At 49.0% G+C, this 16,117-nt stretch overlaps 1 protein-coding gene and 1 long non-coding RNA gene across 2 annotated transcripts in view; one reads left to right on the top strand and one right to left on the bottom strand.

Moving 5' to 3' along the window:
• Window positions 1-7,839, bottom strand: part of LOC139828152 (uncharacterized) — a 20,102-nt gene extending 12,263 nt beyond the window's left edge. Inside the window, exon 1 of the long non-coding RNA XR_011739482.1 lies at window positions 7,524-7,839. This is a non-coding gene — a long non-coding RNA (uncharacterized lncRNA). The remainder of the gene's footprint in view (window positions 1-7,523) is intronic.
• Window positions 5,422-16,117, top strand: CCDC198 (coiled-coil domain containing 198). Its single transcript, XM_065839416.2, has 6 exons — window positions 5,422-5,831; window positions 8,902-8,978; window positions 12,682-12,768; window positions 13,428-13,526; window positions 13,954-14,119; window positions 15,414-16,117. Exons 1-6 carry the CDS (start codon window positions 5,654-5,656, stop codon window positions 15,656-15,658), a joined length of 852 nt encoding a protein of 283 aa, XP_065695488.1. The 5' UTR covers window positions 5,422-5,653; the 3' UTR covers window positions 15,659-16,117.

Below are 16,117 nucleotides of genomic sequence, written 5' to 3'. Positions count from 1 at the left end.
CCTGGCTGTTCCCTCTTACAGCCTTCCTGCCCACTGCTTGGGAGTTTGACTAGCAGTTTTAGGGCTATTTTAAATGGTGTTTCTCTCAGTCCTTAGGGCTTAATACTGCTGCAAACAAAGCAATTTGTATAAATAATAACAAAAGCACCCTTTTGTATTTGGCTCCCTTCTATTTTATGGCTTTTATCTTCTAATAATTCTTGTCTAAACTGTTCCTTGCAACCAGCAGAGCTAACAAAGTACTCATGTATATTAAAAACAATAAAACCTACAAAAACAAGAACAAGAAACCAACCGAACAAAACCAACCAACCAAAAAACGAAACAAACTTGGGCTCTGTCATCTTATGACGGCAGAATAGGGCCGTAAAAACCAACCCAACCAACCATTTGCACTAAATACAGACGTGTAAGTTTTTAGTATGCACACACAGAGTCTTTTTAAAGTCTCTTCTAGCTTTTGAGAAGATGGACTCAGCCCCCTGTCTGCTGCTTTCAATAGGAGACAGACAAAAATACTCTTAAGTGAATTATGTTGAACAGGAGATACTGGTGGGATGATACGGCTGAGAGTGAAGAGCACATGGCAGCTTGAACACCGCCTCAAGTCCATTTTGGAGTTGGCCTATTCATTTCCATTGCTTGAGAGTTTTAGAGATGGGTTTTACTGGAATTTTAGCTCCTGCCAAACTGAACACATGGGAAAAACAAACATTCCCTTTCAGCGCGCAGCGATGAGTGCATTTTGGCTACAAGCCTCATGGCAGCACCTTCAGGCCCGGGACTGGATCCTTCAAGGAACCTCATTGAGTATTCAGTAGGGAAAAATCATATGAAATCCCTGTGTTTGAGTCAGTTTTCCCCTATTTGAGATGTTTCCCACCAGGGGTGCAGCGTGTGGCTGTCCCATCCCCAGGGTATCACCCTGACATTCTGTAGGCAGCAAGGACATGTAACTGAGCCCAGCAGCTGCCATCCACCTCATCTCAGGCTTAACAACCAACACCTAAGCCAGCCCAAGCCTTCTGCTAGGACAGAGCATCCCCCATGGAATCACAGCTTCTTTTAGGTTGGAAAAAGTCTTTAAGACTATCAAGTCCAACCATTAACCTGGTGCTGCCAAGTCCACCTCTAACCCATGTTCCTAAGAACCTCACCTACATGTCTGTCCAACCCTCCAGGGATGGTGACTCCAGCACTGCCCTGGGCAGCCTGTTCCAATGCCCCACAGCCCTTTGGGGAAGAAATTGTTCCCAAGATCCAACCTCAACCTCCCCTCGTGCAACTTGAGGCCGTTTCTTCTCATCCTATCACTTGCTACGTGGGAGAAGAGACCAACAACCCCCTGGCTCCAAGCTCCTTTCAGGCAGTTCAGAGATCAGAAGGTCTCCCCTCAGCTCCTGTTCTACAGGCTGAAGAGAGAAGCAACTGTTTTTCCTAGAGCACAACTCTGCCTTTCAGCCAGAGAAAACCCATTAAAAGCAACAAATCAGACAATAAATGGAGGCTGTTTTGTACAACCACGTTGATTACCCATCAGAGGAATGAAAACCAATAATCACACCCATCAAGTGACTGATCAGTATGCGGTTACTTCTGGGTATCTCTGATGAGCCCTTCGATCACCTCCAGCAAAACGTGAAGGTTTCATATTGGTTGCACCATCTTGTTTGCCAGTTTTGAGCTGGTAGCCACGTTTATCAGATTCTCCTTCAAGCCAGGGCCCGGCTCTCTAGAAGGAAAACAAATCATGCTACAAATAACCCACTTCAAGCATCGCTGCCTGCACATACGCGCTCCAGAGCGCTCGGCGACCGGGCAATGTTATCTCAGCACCACTGGAGTCCTCAGCCCTGGCTGGGATAAGATGAACATCCCCTGTTAATACAAGCGACAAGCAGCAGATGGGGGAATGAGCCGCATTTCTTGACTTTACAGATGTCTAATACCAGGATCTATAAGTCGCACCGGTGTGCATCCCAGCCAGTGAAACAGCGCGGGATTATCTTCCTCTCTTCGCTGCTCTGTTTGTTCATGTTATCTCCAGCTAAACACGCTTCCAGCATAATAAACAGCAACACTATCACATTGTTATGGTTCTTTCTGCTTTACTGTCCAGAGATTTGCATAAAGTCTAGGCATTATTTCAGGAAAAAAAAAAATCACTGCTGCCCACTTTCCATCTCCTCCTGTGCCTGTGTGTGTTTTTTGTAATTTAAAACTCCTCCTTAAAACGAGGTTTAAGGCAGAGGCAATCTGCTGGTGCAGCTGGATGTTAGACTGGTGCCCTGTGCTGAATCCTGCCCTTGGTTCACCGTTGTTACCTGCACATGGAGCAAACTCTGCTCCTCCGTGGGAAAACACCCTGCCCCAAGTCATGGCAATGCCCTACCCTTGAGCTTTTCCCAGTATCTTCCTTAAAATAAGGGCATCAGAGCACTTAGGGGTGGATGATTTTGTTTTGACTACACTAAACTTGCCGGAAAATCCAATTCTGAGAAGATCGGTATCACTTACAGGTTCCAGCTGAATTTGGTGGAGGGTTTCAGGCCATAAATGAAGTGGGAGAAAGATATAAAGAGCTCTCCTGGGAGGGACCACATGATGTCTCTAACGGCAATGAATGAGACCAAAGCTCCTTCCAGCTCCATGTTTCTACAGCACTTGGGAATCAAACCAAACCTTAAATACAGATAAGAAAACCTGCAACCAAATAAACCCCCCAGTTAAAGAAAAGGATGAGTTTATCAACATCAGGAGATCAGTGTCAAAGCCAGCCTGAGCAGACACACCTCAACCCATCCTTCCCCCGTCAGATGCTGGTGTTAAAGGCAGGTTTAAGCGAGGGGGTTAATGTGGGGTATTACTACTTTCTGCTGAGCAGGTTGATACAATGCTGATAACCACAATCTCCACCACCACACATGGACATCTCACCCAACAAAGCCCACAACACCCACCCTGCACCCTGCACAGCTGCTGTGCACAGAGCCCAGGCAAAGGCACAAAGGGTTCATTTTAGCACAGCTGTTGCAAGTGATAATATTTGGGAGCCTCTTCCAGTACCGTTGGGCCCTTTTGGGACTCAGTTCAACTCCAAGCTTGCTCTTGGTTTGCCCCCCAAACCTGCAGGAAGGGATATTTTTGCATCCTGCCTTCCTCCCTCACCCCAAACCCACATCCCAGCTCTCGGCGCTCCTCGATTTACAAAGTAAAGGATTGTGATAAGTCAAAGCACAGCTCCGGGATACACAGATGCCGAGTTTTTTAGGGACACTCTGAGATATATTGGTCCTTAACTGATGCAGCATCAAGGTCATAGAATCACAGAACAGTTTGGGTGGAAGGGACCTTCCCAGCTCCCCCAGTGCCACCCCTGCCATGAGCAGGGACATCTTCACCAGCTCAGGTTGCTCAGAGCCCCGTCCAGCCTGGCCTGGGATGTCTCCAGGGATGGTTCAGCCACCACCTCTCTGGCCAACCTGGGCCAGGCTCTCACCACCCTCAGGGCCAACAATTTCTTCCCCATGTCCAGCCTGAATCTCCCTCCTTTAGTTTAAACCATCACCCCTTGTCCTATCACAACAGGCCCTGCTCAAAAGTCTGTCCCCATCTTTCTTATCAGCCCCTTTTAATTATGGAAAGGCCGCAATAAGGTCTCCCCAGAGCTTCTCTTCTCCAGCTGAACACCCCAACTCTCTCAGCCTGTCCTCATAGCAAAGGAGTCCCAACCCTCTGATCATTTTTGTGGCTCCTCTGGCCCCTCTCCAGCAGGTCCTGGTCACACTAACGTCCTGGGGCAGGTGTCCCCCAGAGCTGTACCACAGCACCCCTGCTGTGACCTCCCAGAAGGACACTGCAACACCTTTAAATGCGAAGAGGAACATCTCTGCACCTAAAACTCCTCTGGATGAGTACTTGGAGCAATATCAGCCTCAGGTATGTCTGTCCCTTTGCAATCCTCTTCCCTAAATCACTCTACAATGGGTTGTGGTGCCATCCTGCACGACAGGTGGGGAAAAACCCGTATGGCTTTGGAAAGCAACCTGGCCAAGAGAGGGGTTTGGTGGCATGGGGAGCAGTGGGACCCTGTGAGGACTTCAGCAGGTCCACAGTGTGGCAGCAGGTGAAACACCCAGATACATGGCAGGCACTATCTTTAACAGCCATGTGGGTTTTCCACTGCTCCAACACCACCAACACTGCATTTAATTCAGTTTCCCCAAGCTGCTTAACAGGAGTTACCTGTTCTCAGCAGGGGAGGGGAAAGAGAAACAATAAAAATGGGAAAAATAGACATTAAGCATTGAGAAACTCAGGATGGAAGCCAAGTGTTGTTTTTATATTTCCATTTGAGAAGAAGGAGGAAAAAAAACCCACAGACAAAGCTACTCGGCTGCTTCAAACCCTGTTTGACTTCTTGCAAAGCAAAGTCGTGAATGTTGTTGGTGCTTTGCAGATGAAAACATGAACCAGTTGGGTTGCTCCAGGGAGGAACAGTGTCTACCGGGAGCTGCCACCCCTGGCCAGTGGTATTTTGCAGCTCAAAACCTCCTCATTTCTGTCAATGGGGAGTTGAGTGGTTCCATCTGTGGATCTACTGGCCATGAGTGCTGGACTCTTGGCTCTACCATGACCCTCATGTCCTGCACAACCCTCCTCCCAGCACCCCTCTCCCTCTCCCAGTTGCTCCAGACCTCTACAGGATCACTCCAGGGGTCCCGGTGGGATAAGCTTCTGCTAAATGAACCCCAGCTCTGACACTTTTTTGGGCTCTCCTCACACACTCCATTTTTGCTGGTTTCCACATGTTCCACAGCTGAGCCCACAGGTCCTCTGACCTCTTCTTGGAACCATATTCCTGCCAAAAAACCCACCCTGCAACAGTAATCTTTTTGCATAAATAACCCTCCCTACATATTTTCCAATTGCTCCACCTTGGAAATGAATGTCTGACTACACCTCCAAGGAAAATGTGGCCTCCCAACCCCCTCATTCACCTTGGGAGCAATGCAGAAGTGCAGATCTTTCCCTTATCCACCAATCCTGCTGTGTTTGGCCCAAATCCTGCAGCAGCTCCAGAACTGCAGGATATGACACACTTCGGCTGATGTTTTCGGATGGGTTTGTGCCAAAACTGCCACCAGCTGGCAGGAGCAGGGGTGGAGGATGCTCCCCAGCCAGCCCCTGTCCCCAGGCTGTTCTCCCATGCAGGGTGAGACACGCTTTAAATCCTCAGAGGGCCAAAAGGGTTAATTTCCTTCCAAAAACTGAAGATTTAGCAAAAGAGCTGCTTGTAGGAATACCTCCAGGTCAGCCTATGGCCAGCTGAGGCGGTGCCCGTCGTTCAAAAGTCACTTGTTGGTAAAAAACAAACCTTCCCCAGGGCTTGGTGCTGACTGCCCAAGCTGCTTCCCACTTTACCATCATCAGCAGCCACCTCTCCTCCCTGCGGGGGAATGGCTGGAGTCAGGTCAATGTTTAACCAAGCTGTGAACAACATGTAGGCACGTCCGTGGGAATCAGGCCTGGCCTTGGCAGCCAGCACAGAGCTCCCCAGGAGCCACAATCACTCACAAAGCTCCCTCCGTGTTCAGGGAGGACGGTGCACAAGGGGTTTCTCCTTCTCCTTTCAAAGCCACCGCTCCGCAAAATGGGCCTGAGCTCTTCCAAGGCGCATCACAAGGTGACCAAGGTGGCACCGATGCACACCGGGGAGGACCTGCCTGCTCTTGTCACCCCGTGCCAGCTCCTCGGGGTGCCGGGACAGCCCAGCCTGCGTCACGAGCTGCCACCTCTCCGGGAGACCTGGTACGGGAGATCCTCTGCAGGTAAGGGGGGTGGCACCAAATTATTGTGAAGCAGAGGACAGGGACATTGGCTGGAGGTGCAGCGTGGGGTGGGTGTAGGTACATGGACACGCCATCCTGCATGAGTAGCTTTTTGCCATTTCCAGGGCATCTCAGCTTTGGGAAGACCATTATTTTCCCCCATCATGGCCTGTTCTAGGAAGCGTCTCGGTCACCAGAGCCCAGATCCCAGGCTCCTTGCTCCCATCAGTCACCCCCCAGGAACAGCTCCACTCCCTTATATTGACACCAGCCTGTGTTTGAGCACGTCCTTATACAGCAACCCCATAACTCCTGGTTATACACCCATCCAGCTCACCTGCTGCCACTGGGCATGTCGCTGTCATTAGCTTAATTAGCGTTAGATTCTGGGTAATGCGCTCAGCAGGTAAAACTCGGCATTAAAATGAATTACAGCCATGTCTCGCGCAGGGCTAATTTCATAAGCCAAGAGGCAGAGCAAGGCAAATAGCACAACTGTGTGTGTGTGTCTACAAGTGGCATCGTGCAGCCTCTCCCCCAGCCTTTCACAGCAGGGCTTAAACTCCATCAACACACAAAACCTTCCCAGAGGCGAGAAAGGAGGTTTGCACCCATCCAAATCAAGGAGCTGGATGGTGCACTTCTATGGAAAAAATTAACCCCCCTCTCTCAATAAATGTAATTTTCTACTACTTTTCGTTTCCAGAAATAAAAAGAGTATGCTCAAGAGTACTTGAGTGATGTATTAGCTTGAGCTGCTGACTAACTAAGCAAAGCCTTCAAGAGAACAGCTTTTATTTGGTTTAGGAGGGTTCATCTTGGCTTGTGTTAAATCCCACTTCTCCCAGTGGGAAAATCTGCAGATACTAATGTGCAAGGGTGAAAAATAAAAGTGATGAGAATGCCTTGAGCTGTGGCTTTGAGCTGGCAGCACGGCACGGGGGGACAATGGTCCCTCTTTGCTGGCATCACCAGCTGTGCCAGGGACCATCCCCGCCCAGGACTGAGGGGGTTTGGGGACAGCGAGCACTTGGCTCCCAGTTCTGTGTCTGTACAGGATAAGGGTGAATCTCCTGCAAGACACACATGGATAGGATGAGAGGGAATAACTTTAAAAATACCCAAACATGGATGAAACAAACCATCAAACCTCATAAGGGAGAAATAACTTCCCCAAAGCCATATTCTCCCACCAGAATAAGCATCCCCCGAGACCCAGCCCCTTGCCTGTGCTGAGTCATAGAGTAGTTTGGGTTGAAGGGACCTTCCCAGCTCCCCCAGTGCCCCCCCTGCCATGAGCAGGGACATCTTCACCAGCTCAGGTTGCTCAGAGCCCCGTCCAGCCTGGCCTGGGATGTCTCCAGGGATGGTTCAGCCACCACCTCTCTGGCCAACCTGGGCCAGGCTCTCACCACCCTCAGGGACAACAATTTCTTCCTCATGCCCAGCTTGAATCTCCTTCCTTTGGTTTAAAACCATCACCCCTTGTCCTATTGCAACAAGCCCTGCTCAAAAGTCTGTCCCCATCTTTCTCCTCAACCCCTTTTAAGTATAGAAAGTCCACAACAAGGTCTCCCTGGAGCTTCTCTTCTGCAGCTGAACACCCCAACTCTCTCAGCCTGTCCTGACAGCAGAGCTGCTCCATCCCTCTGACCCATCCCACATTCCCAGTGCCATGAACCACCCCCTTACCTTTTGCTTCCCCTTTAGGGATTCCTTATGCACTAATTTGTCCTGCAGATCGAGAAGTGACAACTTCATAACCCCCTTTTGCTCTCACAAGCTGCTGTTTCAGCGCGTGTTCCCCGGCAGCTGGAGTTTGTCTCCAGAGGAACCTCCAGCGCTGGAGATTAACACTCAGGCTCCCAGTCCTGCCTGTGCAGAGCAGCCACAGCTCCGCTCAGCAGTTAATTAATCATTACCAGCGCTCAGCAGAGCCCAGCAATCATTTATCCGATGGAGTCACCACCTCCTCCCGTATCCCAACACCCTCCATCGCTTCCTCTCTTCTCCCAGAGCCCTTCCTTGGCAATCTTCCATGGGGCTCATTTAAAGTGACCACCGAGGACCCCCATAAGGTGACTTCCAAATTATTATATCTCGTTTTAATGTAACTGTTGAATTTGGCATCAAGAAAGATGTAACTCCTGCACTTTATCCCCAGCTCTCCTTCCCTATGGCCACCTCGGGGCTCTCATCATTTGGGAGCAGGAGCTGCTCAGCAACACCTCACTCAGCTCCATGTGTAAAATGGCATCTGAATGCACCAGGGCAGTTTTTGGGGAGACTAAATGGGATAGCAAAACTCTTTTTGTAAAGGAAATACTGCAGTAGGAAGTATTTATTTATGCAAGAAAAAGAAAAGGCAGCAATGTCCACTGGAGAGCACCAGTGCAGAACAGGCCTGGGCCCAGACCATGTTCAGGCCTCAGTGAAAGCATGACTTTAATAATTAACAAGTGATCGCTGGTGTGTAGCATGTTATTTTGGGCTTATTTCCAAAGATGAAGGTCTGTGATGGTAACTCGTGTCTCGCTGTAACCCACTAACTTCTGAACTCACTGGCTGGCTGTAGCCCAACTCTGCCATGGTCCATAAAAACAGAGATATTTCTCAGTTCCACGAAAAAACAACGATAATAAAGTCTCAGGGAGCAAGAAAAGACCGAAATTGCTGCCTGTTCCCAACTTCAGAAGGCAGTAAAGCTCACAGTTTTCTTGGCCAGCTGATGGTCACAGGGAGAAGAGGACCCTTGGTCACACATGGGAGTCAGAGAGGCTACAGGAGACACGGAGGATGGTTATTGTCACATATAGGATGTATGAGGGGCTGTAGAGGTTAAGTAGGAGAGGTACACAGCAGACACAGTTGTTAGAAACCACAGATACATCCTTTCATTATTTCTGCAGCTAATAGAATAATTTATACCACGTGTTACAGGGGTGAAGCAAGAGAGATGTTCGTAGGACATGCCAATCAAAAAATAGGGCAGAAAACTATTGGTGAGTATAACCTAGCAGCCTATGATCACTCAAAAGTAACTTCACTCATTTCTTCTCAAAATTTTAAGGGTCCCTTTCCTTCAACATGGTGCCAGGAAAGGAAGAAACCAGCATCATTAAACAGCACCCACCCCGAAGACCTCAAGTAAGGCGAGTTTGAAAAGCTCCCTGTGTTGCTCTGATTGACCCAATGATATGGGCTTTCTTGGAGATGTGGGCACGTGGGGGAAACCACAATGGGAGAAACAAAGAACCCACTGCAATGCAAGTAGAAGGTCCTACCTTTAGATGACCATCTCTAGTTGAGTTCTGTTTTATTTATTTTAGGCTTAAAGAATTGCTATACATGCTCTGTACCTACGCGTACCTCCACCTTCTCCCCTCAACAGCACTGTATATACTTGTGTACACACACATCTGTGTATCTAAATATAAAAAAGCCTCCCCCAACAAACATGAAACACCCTTGTTCACTCCTCCATGATTTTCTTTTGCCCTTCTGGCACTTCCCAGATTCCATCCACTCCAAGCTCTGAAACCCATAACACTGCTTGACCTGGCAATCGGGATTTTCCCCACACAAAAGCTACCACAACATAACTAAAGCTCAAAAATGTATTTATATCCATATAATCTACTGCAAAGAAGGAAAGGAAACATCACTAGTGCACCATGCTGCCCAAGGGTTAGAGTTGTAATTTCATTAAAAACAACCCACAACAGTGACAAGAAGCCCTCCACATGCATCTTCTGTGCTGATGTTTTTCTGCACCGATGCTTTTATACAATACAAAACCCGGGTGAGGCTCAGGCCATGATGTGCTCACAGGGTTAAGCCGAAGCTGCATTACCGTGGCCGTACAATTCTTGCTATGAATCAGGTTATTTAAAAATCAAGCCCTTCGTCTGCTACACCTGCATTTTCATTGCTTCTCAACACCCTGCCAAACCAGTCGGCAACAGCATCCAACTTCCCCTCTCTTACCTGCTCACTGTTCGAGATGCAAGGCTGATGACGTTTGGCTAAGATGAAGTTCTCCCTCCTTCTCCACGTGCCCACAGAGGCTCAAGGAGGGACACTGACGACACCAGGCTCAGCACTACTCTGGATGGCCCAGAGCTGCAGCTCCCCCAATTTATTCATCAGATCTTTCTCCTCTGGAGTCCTAGCCCAAGGCTTTCAGCTGTGTTTCTTTGCTGCTCAGCCCAGATCTGGGGGCTCTAATACTGAGAGCAAACAATAAAACCAGACAAAGAAAGGGAACAACTTTAGCAGGCCCCTCCAGCATGGGTGAAGCAGAGCATCCTGCTCCAGGAAGTGTTCAGCTGATGGAAATATTTCTCCCATACCCTCATTTAGGAAGGACTTTTAATTAGCAATTAAGGGCCTGCTGCTGAGACCCTCCAAGAGAGCCCAGCTGCATGGGGCACATTAGCAGCCTAGTTAGGCGGCTGGAGGGAGTCCTTAGCTCTGGCTGGGGACAAACAGAAGAAAACACACTTCTTGGCTGTTTAACCCAGGAAAGAGATGTATTTGCCCTGATGGGCCATGGTCTTCTCTGCAGCATTCCTGCAGGTCATGGTTGTCCCAGCCCTGGGTTACACCAGGACCAACCTGTCCTTCAGCTGCCCATGCTGGTCACGTTCCTTCCCAGCCACCTATATCACCCCTTGCCATTAAAATCCTTGGGTGAACATCTCGCCTCCCTGTGCTGCTCTGAGAGCATCTCCACTCTAAAATTTGGTGACCAGCCCTCTGCATGTGTCCCAGAGCAGCAAACCTGCTGAAGCAGAGCTGCTTGGCTCGCACCTTCCTTGCTGTGATTAAGGTCTATTTAATATAATATAGAACAGAAGAGACAGCGGACAGGGTCAGATAAAACCCCGACGCTCCAGGCTGTGGCTCTGGCCAAGACCGGTGCCTTCAGAGAGCACAGGCAGCCACCGACTGTTGAACAATGTGTCCTTGGATTTGGTGTGAGGATGAGGCAGCAGCACCTGGAATGAGCCCAGCTACACCCTGTGAACTGTCACCTGGAATCACAACCTCATTTTAAAATTCCCTGCCAGCACGTAATTTTTACTCATTGATCTTATATCCATTAGAGCTCTAATTATGTATTATTCAGACATTGGTAACACTTAGTGCAGGACAACAAATCTGTTAATCCTACCCCCCGATTCTGCCATTGCTGTTAGGGAGTGTAAACGGCACCACCAAAAACCCTTTTCCCTGCAGGAATATTTTCAAAGACAGCGAAGCAGGATGATGTGGCCTTCCCAAGGACTTCTAAAGGGTTTCGGTCAGGGAGTATTTTCAGAGAAAAATCCCGTGAGATTCACAGAGACGAAAGAGTTGATTTTCCAGCCTGTGACACAACTTTAGCCAAAATCCTGGGACTTGGCCACCCCACCAGGCGCAGTGAGATGAGGGGACAGATGCAGGAGTTTATCTGCCTTGGTGGCATCGAAGAGTGATGCACAACCCGGACTGCAGCTTCTGGTGTCACATGCTGCCATCTAGTGCCATTTTTTAAGCTTCATATTCAGGTTTGTGAGGAGTTTTTTAATGGTAAGAGACATGTGAACCTGGCACTCAGGACTGACAGGGATTTCCCCCTTTACATGATGCTGCTGGCTTCTTTTCTCCTGTGTTTTTGCATTAATTTACAAGAGGCTTACAAATTATAGCTCAGGCTTTGGCAGTTCAGTGCAGCCAGAGGCATTGTCACCATTTAGAGGACACTCTAGCACATATTCAAGGGGTTAATGATGTCTCACATAAAGCGTAATCCAGGTCTTGCTGATGACATCCTCGATGATGCTCCCCTTATTTTTGAACTCCCATCCAAGAAGGGGACACTAATGATATGAAACCATGAAATGGCCAAGGATCATCCCGTAGCGTGGCACGATTTAAGGAGACAACTTGCCTCCTTACAATAAAAATCTGTGCTTAGTCTGTATAGCTTAGTCTGTAAACAAAGTGTCTGCCCACTTCATAAGCCACCAGGAAAAGTACTTTGTACCATGCAGAGAAAGGTCCTGCTCAGGCCAACACAGGTGGGAAGGCTGAGGGAGCTGGGGCTCTGGAGCTGGAGAAGAGGAGACTGAGGGGGGACTCATTCATGGGGATCAATATGGAAAGGGGCAGTGTCAGGAGGATGGAGCCAGGCTCTTCTGGGTGACAACCAGTGATAGGACAAGGGGTAATAGGTTCAAACTGGAACACAGGAGGTTCCACTTAAATTTGAGAAGAAACTTGTTCCTGGTGAGGGTGTCAGAGCCTGGCCCAGGCTGCCCAGGGAGGCTGTGGAGTCTCCTTCTGTGCAGCCATTCAAACCCGCCTGGACACCTTCCTGTGGAACCTCAGCTGGGTGTTCCTGCTCCATGGGGGGATTGCACTGCATGAGCTTTACAGGGCCCTTCCAACCCCTCACATTCTGGGATTCTGTGAAGCTGGATGGATGGAGGGAATGGTGCCCTGTGTCTCACGTAACCAGGATCTGCCCTCAGATGTCCTGGTAGGAGACATTATATTGAATTATGACACATCTCCATGAGATGAGACTCAAAGACGAATACCTACAGGGATGAAACCAATTTCAGACAGGGGTTTTGTCACTTTGACTGCCATGCAGGTCATCCCCCCTGGTTTGTCCATTTCCAAAGCACCATAATAAATATGTTCATCTCCCTGAGCATCTGCTAGAGATGCCAATCTCCTTGCTGCAGCTCAAGCAGCCAGGGCAGAACTGGAGATGGAAAAATGTCAAGCTAGTTTCATTTCAGGTTTTATGATTGTGTGGAACAAGCAATGCTGAATATTATAAATATTGGACTTGTAGAGGCTTGAACCTGCTGGCCCTATGCAAGCAATCACTCCTGCAAAGCCCTGGAGTCAGCGAGAAGTGGCTGCAAGCCCCCAAAAAAAGGTAAGTACATGGTTGAACCCCGTGAATGGGTCATTGCTGGCTGCAGACTGCTTTCCCTCATAATTCAGGCACCCCAAAAGCATCAGTTGGTGTTTTATGCTGCCTGTGCTCCCATCCCTGGCTGAAATAACTGGTGTGTGGGTGAAAGGATGCAAAATACAGGGAAAAAGTTTCTCAATCTCCGGCATGACAGTTCCCTGCTGGGCCAGGACCTCTTATATTTTCGAGGCTAAAGGTTTGAGGACCACTTTTTGAAATGGCCGAGCGACTTGAACACCCACCGCTTGCAGTGGGCATGGAAAAAGCTGCAAGTGCAGTGAACACCCCCTGCAAACCCAAATGTGCAAAAGCGTTTCCCTCCCTTTGGACTGTGAGATTATCTCGGACCAACAACTCAAAGCGGTAACACCTCGGGGCGGGGGGGCAGGAGGAACATTTATACTCTGTTTTAATTAAAATTTTTCCCGCCGTACCCCAGAGCTATGAGATGATAAACTACAAGTGCAATAGAAGTCTGTGATAAATCACTGCGAGCTGGCTGTGCAGGGAGATGCTTGCTGTCTGTATCCCTGGGGAACCCAAGGGGGCAGGCATGGCTTTGGGATTTTGTGGCTGTTTCTCTGTCAAAAAGCACAGGTATATTTATTTACACCCCGTAGGCTCTGGAGGAGAGGGGGCAAAGCCTGAGACACCCCCCTGGCAGGCGGCAGCACTTGCACAAACTGCAGATGCTGGACTTGACCCGCAGGCACCGAGAGGTAACGCTGCGATGGATTTGGGGAGAGGTTGGGGCTTCCCCTCTCAGATGGGGTCTGTCCATCCCCAGGGTCTCTTCCATGGATCAGGGGGCTTAAAGCCTCTTACTAGGACGGTCAAATGAAGCTTTTCTGGTAGTTTAGGCAAAGTTGAAGCGGTGAACACCTCCGGGACCCCCACAATCGGTAATTACTTCTGATTTTTGCAATGCTTTGCTTTCATTAGGCCATGGCCCATGGATAAACCAAAAATCTGCATACGGGTCATGTTCTGTCACATACCCAGTTCGGCAAATACCATTTGCCCTGGTTAAACTACTTAACTGCGTAACTATTTTCAGCCCTGGCCCCCTAACGCTGTGCCTTGTAGAACTGTTAAAACGTGTTTGCTCCTCCGCTGCTCGTGTTGATGACTCGTTTGCAAACCCAGGCAGAGCTGAAGCGAAATCTCCACAGGGAGGCAAAAATCAACAAACAAAAAATCAAGGAATTCAGCTCGGAGAAAGTCCTTGACAATCTCCAGAGAGGCAACAGCATTGAAAGCCGAGACCTCGTCCCTGCTGAGCTCAATCAGCGTTTTTATGGAGACGACCATGGTAAGTAGAATAATTTTCCAAGGAGATGTAAAACTCACCTAAATGCAATCAGAGAAGTTTCCCAGTGGAAGCTGCTTCCACTGCTCCATCTCCTGCTGTGACATAGTAAAAATTCAAAGGACTGAAGGAGGGATGCAGTGAGATGTGGCCATAACGCAGAGCATTGGGATGCTGAGGGACAGGATGCAGGTGTCTGGGCTGCTTGTTTGATATCATCCAAATAGACCTGAGCAGATGTGAATTAAGACTGGAGAGAGTCAAGCTGAGGGCTACAGAGATGTTGGAGCATCTTTCTGACGAGGAAAGACTGAGAGAGCTGGGGCTGCTCAGCTGGAGAAGCCAAGAGGGATCTTATTTCTGCTGATCAATATCTCAGGGTGGGTGTCAGAGGATGGTCCAGACTGTTCAGTGGTGCCCAACGCCAGGGTGAGGGGCAACGGGCACAGACTGAAACACAGGAGGCTCCATGTGAACATGAGCAGAAACTTCTTTGCTGGGAGGTGCCAGAGCCTGGCCCAGGCTGCCCAGAGCGGGTGTGGAGTCTCCTTCTCTGAGACATTCAAACCCGCCTGGACCCACCTGTGTGATCTGCTCTGGGACCCTGCGTGAGCAGGGGGGTTGGACTGGGGGATCTACAGAGGTCCCTTCAACCACACCAGTCTGTGATTCTGTAAACCTGGAGGGCAACCTGCAGTGCTTTGGATGTGGCCGTGACTCTGATCAAAGCTTTGGGGTACTGGTTGATGCAGGCTGGGGTGCAGCTGTGGGGTTTGTAGACGCCAGGGTACACAAGGTGACCTCACTGTCCCCAGCCAAGGGGAAATCGAAGCAAATCTCAGCCGTAACTTTGTACTGACATCCCCGATGCATGAGTTCTGTTATGCTTGGCATGTGACAACCTTTGGCATAGGCTGGAAACATATTACTGAGGGTAAAAGTGCTTAAATCAGTGAAAAACTTGTCTGCCAGTGAACTTTTACCAAGAGAAAGGGTAACAGACATGGCTGCTCCTATTCCATTGCATTTCTTTGTCTCAGCTCTCTTCTGCCTGGTGATAAAACCATTCTGCTTCTTACCAGACTCTATAATTTCAACAAATATAACCCTGAATATATTATACCTCACCCTGCCCAGCCCTGATCATGGAGTCTGGTTTTGGAGGGCATCTCTTGGGATCTTCTTTACATGCTTCCAGCTGCCCACGGCCATTTCCAGCTAAACCCTAGGGGACTGGGCATGCAAGCTTTGCAAAATTGTGGGGTTTATTTTATTATTATTTTTTTTTTCCCGTAAGGAAACACATGGGGTGGAAGACCCTCCGGACAACATGGTGGGGCTGACCTCTCTCCAGGCAGGAGCGAGAAGGTTGAGCTGTGGTTCTCCAGGGAGCCACGGACGAGGGATCTGTTCTGGGACACCTCCAGCACAGACTCCGAGGAGTGGGAAAGGGAAGAGAAGATTTACCACAAACCCACGCTCGTGAGAACCAAGACAGAGAGAGTTTCTCTCTTCGATGACTTCTTTGATGAAGATTTCTAGTGGCACGGCGTGGGGTGAGAGGGACAAGCTGAAGAAATGAGCCCCAGCTCTGGTGGGGGCTGAAAAACCCCCGGTTGGGTTGACCAAGGGTGGAGACACAATGCTTGCGATAAATGACATTTCATGCCCAGAGGAAAGGACAGCTGGAAATGAGGAGATCACTGATGTGGAATGAATAATGACTGCTTGGTTATGTGGCTGCATCAAAATACGCGGGGGAAAAATTGCTTGGACCAAGCACCAATGAAGTGGGGATAGAGGGAGGAGGCTGGCAAAAGAATAAAAACAAGTAGAAGCTGGCAAATATTTTGGGTTAACCCCAGATATTAGGTTCCAACTAAAATGAAGTGTTTTGCCTGCCTCTGGGTTACTCAGCCTTTCTGTTTATCTTGTTTTTAACCTTATGTCCTTTTCTAAACCACAAAAAGCCAGCTCAAAATGCAAGCTGAAATTAGTCAT

The sequence above is a fragment of the Patagioenas fasciata genome, chromosome 5, assembly GCF_037038585.1.
Source record: "Patagioenas fasciata isolate bPatFas1 chromosome 5, bPatFas1.hap1, whole genome shotgun sequence".
In the NCBI taxonomy this organism is placed as follows: Eukaryota; Metazoa; Chordata; class Aves; order Columbiformes; family Columbidae; genus Patagioenas; species Patagioenas fasciata.
Note: the sequence above shows the minus strand (reverse complement) of the source record. Positions and strands in the feature narration are given on the sequence as shown.

What these genes read in the sequence shown, in the direction of transcription:
- CCDC198 (XM_065839416.2), top strand. Translation starts at nt 5,654, where the DNA reads ATGGGCCTGAGCTCTTCCAAGGCGCATCACAAGGTGACCAAGGTGGCA. An exon ending in GTACGGGAGATCCTCTGCAG is followed by an intron (nt 5,832 to 8,901) that starts GTAAGGGGGGTG and finishes CAAAATTTTAAG; the next exon opens with GGTCCCTTTCCTTCAACATG. An exon ending in TGACCCGCAGGCACCGAGAG is followed by an intron (nt 13,527 to 13,953) that starts GTAACGCTGCGA and finishes TTGCAAACCCAG; the next exon opens with GCAGAGCTGAAGCGAAATCT.